Source organism: Nansenia antarctica, assembly GCF_963989245.1.
Source record: "Nansenia antarctica genome assembly, chromosome: 12".
Lineage (NCBI taxonomy): Eukaryota > Metazoa > Chordata > Actinopteri > Argentiniformes > Microstomatidae > Nansenia > Nansenia antarctica.
Genome location: NC_137682.1, coordinates 19,808,739 through 19,818,738, shown reverse-complemented (window position 1 = coordinate 19,818,738; position 10,000 = coordinate 19,808,739). Strand labels below are relative to the sequence as shown.

The following is a 10,000-nucleotide window of genomic DNA, read 5'->3' as shown; positions in this document are numbered from 1 at the left end:
TGTGTGTGTGTGTGTGTGTGTGCGTGCGCACGCGCGTGTGTATCTATGTGTGTATAAGATACTTGTACATGTGTGCATGCCAGCATGTCTGTTTGTTACTTGTGTGTATGGAGTTACTTGATTGTGCTAGCATGCCTGATCTGATTCTGATTCTGATGCCTCTTGACAGTGTCTCTTCATGTCAACATGTCAAGTGGAGTAGGTGTTGTGTGTGTTGTGTGTGTTGTCATACAGTGTGTTCTTGATTATTTCTCAGATCGATTTTGTGGCTCATGACGATATCCCATACTCCTCAGCAGGAAGTGAGGACGTATACAAACACATCAAGGAGGCAGGTGAGTGTGTGTGACTGTGTGTGTGTGTGTGTGTGTGTGTGTGTGTGTGTGTGTGTATGTGTGTGAGTGACTGTGTGTGTGTGTGTCAGATATCCCCTATAATGTAACCTGATATACCGAATGTGTAATATACAGTCACTGAACACTTCATTAGGAACTATACTATACTACCGGTAATACTGGGTAGGGCCTCCCTTTGCTCTCAAAACAGCCTAAATTCTTCGTGGTATTGATTCCACAAGATGTTGGAAACATTCCTTTGAGATTCTGATCCATGACAGATTTTGTCAGGTGCAATTTAAAGCTGTGAATCTCCTGCTCTACCACATCCCAAAGGTGTTGTATTGGATTCACATCCAGTGACTGGAAAAGGCCACTGAAGAACACTGAACTCATCGTCATGTTCATGAAACCAGTTTGAGACATCTTTTGCTTTTGCATTGTGACATGGTGAATTATGGTCGTTAGGAGTAGTCATTAGGAGATGGGTATGATCGTATCATTGTGGCCATGAAGGGACGCACATGGTCAGCAACAATACTCAAATAGGCTGTGGCATTCTAGCGATGATTGATTGGTATTAATGGGCCCAAAGTGTGCCAAGAGAACATTCCCCACACCATTACACCACCTGAATGAATGAGACAGTGTACAGGTGTTCCTAACAAAGTGTTTGGTGAGTGTATAATGTGTGTGTGTGTGTGTGTGTGTGTGTGTGTGTGTGTGTGTGTGTGTGCATGTATGTGTGTTTGCATTTGCTTACATTTGTGTGTGTGTGTGTGTGTGTGTGTGTGTTATAACGTGTATCGTGTGTGTGTGTGTGTGTGTGTGTGTTATAACGTGTATCGTGTGTGTGTGTGTGTTATAACGTGTATCGTGTGTGTGTGTGTGTTATAACGTGTATCGTGTGTGTGCCATAGGCATGTTCGTGCCCACCCAGAGGACAGAGGGAATCTCGACCTCTGACCTAATCACTCGTATCGTCCGAGACTACGACGTCTACGCTCGGCGCAACCTCCAACGCGGCTACACTGCCAAAGAGCTCAACGTCAGCTACATCAACGTAAGGCGCCCAACATTCTTTTACCCCACAACGCTCCAACGATTCCACTTCAACTCCAATGTCCAAATGAAACAAACATAATGAATCTGAAGGTTCCGGAACGGAACGGCCAACGTTTTTTCAACCTGTAACTGTGTCTCCCCCTTAGGGCCAACGTTTCAGCAACGTTACTGTAGCATTTCTACAACGTTTCTTCAACGTTTCTCCCCCAGGAGAAGAAGTACCGTCTGCAAAACCAGGTGGATCGGATGAAAGAAAAGGTGCGTACGGTGGAGGAGAAAAGTAAACACTTTGTTTACCGCGTGGAGGAGAGGAGCCACGACCTCATCCAGAAGTGGGAGGAGAAATCGCGAGAGTTCATCGGCAACTTCCTGGAACTGTTCGGCCCGGATGGAACATGGGTAAGTCAGGTCGCGCTGCTGCGCACGTGTCTATCGTGTCAATGTGCAGCACTCTTTCAAATCACGTTTGTATACTCTAACGGTTCAGCAAGAGACTGACAGACTTCTGGGAGTGCGGCCCTACTCACAAGGATAGTTCAGCATAGTTCAGTCAAGACACTCACGTCAGTTTAACACTAGAACAGCCATTTGACCCTGTGAGTAAAAAAAAAAAGAAGAAGAAATGTTATATCTTTGCATTGCACTCGATCAAATTTCAGGACCCTCCTTTCATGACTTTTCCTAGATATGTGCATTCTACCACCCAGTATCCTTACATTTTCAAAATCACATCAGGATTGACTAGTATAAAGCTATTTTGCAGTTTTTCTGTGTAGGAGTCAGGCTAATTTACAAGACGACCAACTAGTGGTCGTTGTGTGTAAGTAGCAGCTTTCCATTGTAAAGACACCCGAGGCGGCTCTTATAGTAGGTAAAAAAGGTACGGCCGTTCTAGTGTTAATGCATGAAAATGGTAATACTTTACTGACATTCCGCTCTACGTATTTGGGTGGCTCTGTTCTTTACGAGCTCCCTGTCTGGAGTTAAACCACCACAACTTGCAGGGGAGCCCATGACCCCCCGGTAGGTAGGCCACATAAACAAAAACACCTTTCGGGTGCAGGGCTGGGCGTAGTGGGTGACACGTCAGATAGATAGATAGATAGATAGTTTATTAGCCACACGACCAAAGCCGGTGGTATTTGTTCTCGGTACAGCATATTGATCTCTGCAGCACACAAATGACAAAAACAAAGAAGTGCACAATAGACAACATCAGACAAAAAATACAATAAATTAATAGAAAACAGACAATCGTATGCATGTGGGTTATGACAGTGAGGTGGGGGCTAGAGGGAGGCGTTCAGAGTCCTGATGGGGGAAAAAGCTGTTGGTGAACCGTTTAGTCTTTGTGGACAATGACTTGTAGCGCCTCCGTGAGGGGAGGAGCTGGAAAAGGTGATGAGCAGGACGTGAGGGGTCAGAGATGATCTTCTTTGCCCGTTTTACAGTTCTGTGGGTGGGCAGAGATTCAACTGAGGGGAGTGGTTTGCCTAGGATTTTGGATGCCTTTAAAACCAGCTCTCATAGTCAGTACAACCACGTAACAACTAATGGACGCTATATAGGAGCGTTAACTCGGCTGCTTTTAAAGCTTCTGTCCCTTGAACATGTGATTGTGTTGTGTGGGCGTCGGATGTAAACCAGCTGTTACATCACCAGCTGTGCCGTCGCCTTATTGAATGCCCTGCCTGAACTGCTGGCTTCATGATTCATGTAATTGCTTAGAAACTATTATGGTCTGTTTTTTTTATCTCCTTGTGACTGAGGTTGAGGGTGCCAGCGCCACGGGTTGACTTTCACCTCAGGTCCTTTATTGATAGTTGTTTTTCTCTCTCTCTCTCTCTCTCTTTCTCCTGCTCTCCCTCGCCCTCTGTCTCTCTCACCCTCTCACCCCTCACTCACCACAGAAACAGGTGTTTCAGGAACGCAGCGGGCGGATGATATCCTACGCCCTGTCCCCCCGCGGGTCGCCTAGCAACAGCCCTCCCCGGGAACTCTCGCCGTCACGCTCCCCCTCTCCCCCCGCTCGCTGGCATCACCGCCGACCTTCGCCCCCCGCCTCCCCCAAAGGAGCGTCCGCGTCCTTCAGTAGCATGAGTGAAGGGGACGAGGACGAGAAGTAGGGGCCGTGGACGACCTCTGGAACACACACACACACACAGACACACACACACACACACACACACACACACACAGAGAGACCACATCTCTCTTAGCCTCAATATCTGACAGGTGCTCACACACACACACACACACACACACACACACACACACACACATGCACACACACACACACATGCACACACACACACACACACACACCGTTACATCCCCTTCTACACACCGGCAGCAATGACTGGATGCTGAAACTGTATCTTCCAGGAAGTTGTAGATATGCAAGAAAGAGGGTGGTCATGGGAAGTGTAGTTGTGCTGCAGGTAAGAACAGCACGAAGAAGCCATCACAGTCCCTGTTGCCTGGGTAACCGAACAGACAAAAAGTGTAGAGAAGATGAAGATGACTAATCTGTTTTCGATTGCTCAGGCCTAACAGCGACTGTCCAAAACAGCCTGTTGATAATATCACCTCATCATTTTCTATCCTCCTCTTCTCTAGTTTATCATTTTGTTTTTCTGAAATATCATATTACTGTAAAAGTCATATTTTAGAGAAAAGGTGATGAGATGATCTGTAAGACTAGGATAAAAGAAAATAGTTGGAATTAAGTTCATATTTAATATTTTACAGCCATCTGTCTGTGGTGTGACTTGGTGATGTTCAGTGAGCACAAAGTTACAGAACCGGGCCAGATAGAGACAGACTCCACACACACCGACACCAATTCTCTATCACGTAGATTGGGAACAGATGTCCATTCTAAGCATTCTCTTTCTATACTGTCAAGAGGCAGCGTTCTGTAACCTTGTGCATACTGATTGTGCCCCAGTTTGTGGATGTAAAAGAGAGACACTGCCCCCCTGAGGAGCAGAAGGGTTACTGCAGCCACCTCCTGTACCTGCCACTCAAACATAAAACACTGACTTTGATGCAAAGTCCTTACAAGATGATTTGACATGAATTACTGTTGTTACTTTACTGTACATAAAACCCTGTACTGGTGTCTAGAGGGATGTCTTCACCGTTGCCGTGGTTATACTGTGGAACTCTTGGATCTTGATGATTAGCAGTATCATCATCAGGGATGTTGGTCCCTCCCAGCCAAAATGGCCAACCTGGCCCCCTTATTACTAACAGAGCTTTCGATTGGAGAAAATGATTGTCTATCAATTCAAATGCTTTTTAGAATCCACAAACGGTAACCAAGCATATAGAGAGAGCAAAGGTAGAAGTAGTCAAGCTCTCTCCCAGGCTTTAGTCTAGCTTGTCACATACTTATAACACACGACTGTGAAATCCCTTCTTAAGGATATCTTGCTAGGCCACTCCGTAGGCCACCACTGTTCCACACAAGTGATCCACCTCGATCCGGATGAAACCACATCCCCACTACCATCCTCCTCCTCCTCCAATCCACTTTAGAGACGTTATTGTCCTGTATGCACTAAATGTAACCCTGCACTGTATGTACACATCTGGGAATGTGTGTTCTTTTTGTTTGTATTGTCTTATTTTCTAATATATATAATTCCAAATGGCTTAATATGTAAATAAATAGAAAATGTATCATAGAAAAGAGATACATGAATGTTTCTTTGTTTTCTACCATCTTTTTTTAGAGCACACACACACCGAATCACACCACACAAATAAAAGCCAGCAGTGGTATTGGGAGTCCTCTTTATTGTAGATTTTGACAGTAGGTCAACAGTTTGACAGCAGCTTTTGTAAGCTTGATTTCATGCTGAATATCTTCATTGTTTGTGTGTGTGTGTGTGTGTGAGTATAGAACATGCGTGCATACAGAAGAATTACTGTCTGCTCATGACAACACGGGTTCCATACCTTGGCATGACCTTCTCTTAGAGGCAGGGGCTCATGCATGACAACAAAGTGCTCAAACATCTCCTTACATCAGAGATACAGCAGGGAGAGACACACCAGGAATCACTCCACATCATGTACTAATAAAACACCTTACAAGCTCAAAAGGGGAAAGTTTCACACTCTCTCTCTCGGGAGTGTGCTGGACACCCCCCCCCCCCCCCCCCCGAAACTAAAACAATCACAACACTTCTCGGCTACAGCTAGACTAGACAGAGGCCCGATTCGAAACATTTTCCAGGTCGTCCCCTCCCTCCCTCCCTCCCTCCTTGAAGTGCTGTGAAGGGTTCCATAAAATCGTCTTTTCCACCGATCCAATCCAATCCAGGCATGTCGTGAATGATATAGGAAAAGGAGTAGTAACAAAAGGATGAATTTCAGAAGTCGTTGAACGGCGCCCCCTAGATTGAGGCCGGCTCTTATGTGGAGAGCGGAGAGCAGGGCGGGCCGCTGGCATAATCACTATGTGGTTGTTTAGGGTCCCAACTGCTAGAGTGGGGTCACACCTACGCCGTCGATTTAGTGAAAGCTACCACCCGTCAATCAAAAACTCCCCCCCGAACCCCCCCACGCGCCCATCTGGCGACGAAACACCCGTCAAAAACTCCACTACAACCCCCTCTCCCTGTCGAGTCCTAGGGCCGGGGGCCTGCCGGAGAGAGCCTTCCGTATCACCAACATGCACCCAGAATGCAGTATGAATAACACCTCCGCCCCCGTTCAAAGCACTGGACACAGCTCACACTAGGCGTCCACACTGGTACAACACTGGAATAACGCTGTGAGAAACATCAGGAGAGGTTGTACACGGTCATACTGAAGTACTGTACTGGGTGATGGCAGGTTGCGAAGGCGATGGCAGTGCTAAGACTTAAAGTTTGGCTGTGTCTCAATAGGCTGAAAGGGCCGTTCCATCAGTGCACATGGAAGGAACGAGACGGATAGAGGAAGCCACTTTAAACTACGGAGACGCACCCATGATCAGAATGTTAGCATGTTCTAGAATCCATGATTGGTCCATGTTCAGGCCACTGTTCATAAACTGGCCAATGAGTATGAGGATAAGTAGAAAGTAAAAGTAACAAAAACAGACAGAAAGAATCAGTCTTCTGTGAGACAACGACTGATCAGAATCCTGTCAGAAATGCAGAACAGAAAGTGTGTGTCTAGATTCGATAAGAGCCCTCAGTGAAATAATCATCCATAGAAATGTAAAGAAATGTATAAAATTAAACCAAAGTAACCCAAAAAAAAGAAGAACATTGCCAAGTATGTCAAACAGGTTCAACACCTAGGCTGTACAGAAATGTAGTTCCCCCCCCAAAAAATGGCCCAACAACGACACTACATTTGTCTCGACATTTCCTGGCTAGAAATGTGTATCTCAACTAATGGTTCCTTCAGTCTTTGAAGAGTAATTGGTCACACACACCAATTGAAAACCATTACTATTTAAAAAAAATACTCAAACAGTTCAAGCTCATTTAATGCATAGACATAAGGATTAGTGACATAAGGATTAGTAGTACTAGTGAGTGAGACACAAGGCTGTCTTGGTGTGGCTCTGCTCTAGCATTAGCTTTGTAGCATTAGCTTAGCATGAGAGTCCTGCACATGCTCTCTCCAGGAGGGAAGGTCATATTGCTTTAGGGTTAAAGTGGGACACAGTAAACAGAGCTGATGTGATTTAGGTTAGTTAGCATTAGTCATGTACTGTAGCATTAACTGAGTCGCGCTAGGTCTGTTCTTAGCAACGGTCTTTGAAGCTGTAGCAAGGGTCAACACGATAGCTGCTATAACGCTGATGTGGAAAGCATTATATATTATATACTGTATATATATATATTAGGAAAGGCAAGGCTGACGTGGTGTAGCATCTTAAGTTTAAAACGTCCCGTAGGTCCTTCTCTGAGACTGCTTATCAGCCAGCTGAGCTAGGCAGGCTGGGGGGAGGTGGGAAGGGAAATGGTGTCAGAGAGCTGAGGTGGAGGGGTCAGGAACTGTGATTAACTGACCTGGATCCTCTGACTTCTCTCAAACCAAGACATACATCACAAATAGAAGGAAAAAATAAATAATTTAAAAACTAAAATCCCAACTTTTTTTCTCCCTTTTAAAATGGACTTTGTTTATACATCGAATGCCATCATCTTTTTCTTTTTTCTAAGGCTCTCTTGTTGAAATAACAAAATAAATACTATATTTGTTCCCGTCTGTAATATAAAATATAATATGGTCATCATAGTGCATACGAATGTTCTAACTTTATTAACTTGTTAATTGTATTAACTGTACTAATGCACTTTGAGCTGCAACGTTTGCAGGAAAAGTGCTATACAAATAAAAAATATTATTATATTAACTGGTTCCCATTGTTCCAAAACAGAACTGATACGTGTGTTGTTCTTAATAGTAATTCTCTCTCCCTTCTCTACCAACAGAGCAACAGAGTGCCACCGTAACTATGACAACGGCTCGTTGGAACCTTTATGGGGACCAATCAAAAGCCGTATCCCCAAAGAGTGGAACCGAAACCTCCTTTTTCCTTTATTACTCTGAAACACGAAGCCTCTGTCCTTGTCTGTTTGAGGGGAAGGAAACAGGGGCTCCATTATGTTGTGGGACTATGGGACTGGGACACAGAGAGAAGAGGAAAGGCAACGTCTCTCCAGATCAGAGACAGAATCTGTTAACTGCAGTGGCTGAACGAGCCACCAGGGGGAGATGTGTTCATTTGTCGGTAACTCTAGGATCAAGAGGAAGGGGGGAGATATTTGGTCTCTGGTCAGTAACTCTAGGGTTAAGAGAAAGGGGGAGATATTTGGTCCGTGGTCAGTAAAACTAAGGTTAAGAGGAAGGGGGGAGATTGTGTGGACATTGGTCAACAACGTTAAGGGTTGAGTCAGAGTTATCTGTTGTTCTTGTATTTGGATTTGCTGGCGTCGCGCGGCTCTCTGCTCGGGTTGCTCCAGTCGTCGGCCTCGGGGCTGGTCTGGTAGTGTCGCCATGCCGACTTGTTGAAGACAGGCAGGCGCTCGAACGACTCGCTGGACAGGGCCTGCAGAAGGAGGGCGGGGCGAACGACAACAACAACAAAAAGGATCAATGAAAACTCTCCTTCTGGTGACAGGTGTGGAGATGGACCGATGGACCTATCGCTAAGCCACGGCCCCTTTGAAAACTCGGACACGCTTCACTGACAGTGACTGACTGACCGACCGTGACTGAATGACATTCAATGACTTACAATGGCGGGAGTTGGCAAATTTCTGATTTCTGATTTACCACAGGAAGCAATAGACATGTTTAGAATATTTTTAATAGAAGCTTTTTGTCTAGAAGCTTTTCACCATCAGATATTAGCGAGTTGTTTGTCCGAGTTTTCTGCCTGTAGTGACTTTTGCTGTGCCATGATTGGACAATTTCTATTTTGGGGTGTGGCTTAGCGATAGGTCCATTGTAAAAGTGTAGTTGTTTGTTCTACTCCGCTACGCGTCGTGCCTAACCACCCCCCTAGCTGTGCCGATATACCACGGCTTCTCGTTCCATAACGCTTTCATACAGCGGTTACCACATTTATCTATCAATATCTCATAAAAGAAAGACAAGACAAACTTTCAATTAATGTATTTTAAAGGAACTATGTTTTATTGTTAGTGTATTCATCCGCTGAACCAGTTGCTTTATCGGTTGCTATGCAACGGTAAAAGTGTAACTTCGATAACGGTAATATATAGCCTACAAACGCAGAGTAATATGAAAAGATGTGTCAACATTCCATTTAGCCGTGCGTATGTCATGGATATCGGCACGGCTGGAACGCAAACTGACCAATAGAGACAATGGACCGGATCTATCCGTTGTATAATATACGATCCGGCTTAGATTGAGCGGGTCACAGAGGAGCTAGGGAAATAGATTTTGGCTGTTCAAAAAGGGGGGAGAGAGAGAGAGAGAGAGAAGGGAGGGGGGGGGGGGACAGAGACCTGGAGACCAGCTGTGAGTTTGAAGAGAGATAGAAGATGTAGATGTAGAAGAGCCCACCCCCCCACTTACCTTCAAGTAGATGACAGCGTCAGTCCCCACCCCTTCCATGGAGTAGAGCTTCAGGTCACCCTGGAAGTAACGTGCATAGAGTCTGGAGATGGGCAGGCCGTAGCCAAAACCAGCCTGGAGGGAGGGAGAGGGGGGCGAGAGAGAGAGAGAGAAGGGAAGGGGGGAGGGAGAGAGAGAGAGAGAGAAGGGAGGGAGGGGAGAGAGATAGAGAGAGATAGAGAGAGAGAGAGAGAGACATTATACCACTGACAGGTCAGCTCAAGTCGACTCAACACTGTAGTGGCAAACTTTGACAGTGAGGGTGTGAAGGACATGTTAGATCTTAGATGTGTGTGTGTTAGATCTGTGTGTTAGATGTGTGTGTGTGTGTGTGTGTGTGTGTGTGTGTACCAGAGGGACAGCAGTGGAAGGCTCCAGGCTGGGTGTCGGAGCGGTGGAGTACATGTAGTTGAATAAACGATCTATCTTCCTCAGGGGGACACCTCCACCCCTATCACTGATCTGAGAGAGAGAGAGAGAGAGAGAGAGAGAGAGAGAGA

At 45.6% G+C, this 10,000-nt stretch overlaps 2 protein-coding genes across 2 annotated transcripts in view; one reads left to right on the top strand and one right to left on the bottom strand.

Moving 5' to 3' along the window:
* pcyt1ba (phosphate cytidylyltransferase 1B, choline a) overlaps positions 1-3,526 on the top strand; it is a gene marked incomplete at its 3' end in the record, with an annotated part of 8,807 nt that extends 5,281 nt beyond the window's left edge. The window contains exons 5-8 of the mRNA XM_080542972.1: positions 257-335; positions 1,256-1,398; positions 1,611-1,799; positions 3,311-3,526. Of these exons, the coding sequence (XP_080399098.1) occupies positions 257-335; positions 1,256-1,398; positions 1,611-1,799; positions 3,311-3,526 (627 nt within the window). The remainder of the gene's footprint in view (positions 1-256; positions 336-1,255; positions 1,399-1,610; positions 1,800-3,310) is intronic.
* Positions 3,527-7,109: 3,583 nt separating this feature from the next.
* pdk3a (pyruvate dehydrogenase kinase, isozyme 3a) overlaps positions 7,110-10,000 on the bottom strand; it is a gene marked incomplete at its 5' end in the record, with an annotated part of 11,266 nt that continues 8,375 nt past the window's right edge. Inside the window, 3 exons of the mRNA XM_080542698.1 lie at positions 7,110-8,463; positions 9,462-9,575; positions 9,852-9,962. Coding sequence (XP_080398824.1) covers positions 8,314-8,463; positions 9,462-9,575; positions 9,852-9,962 — 375 coding nt within the window. The 3' untranslated portion in view covers positions 7,110-8,313. The remainder of the gene's footprint in view (positions 8,464-9,461; positions 9,576-9,851; positions 9,963-10,000) is intronic.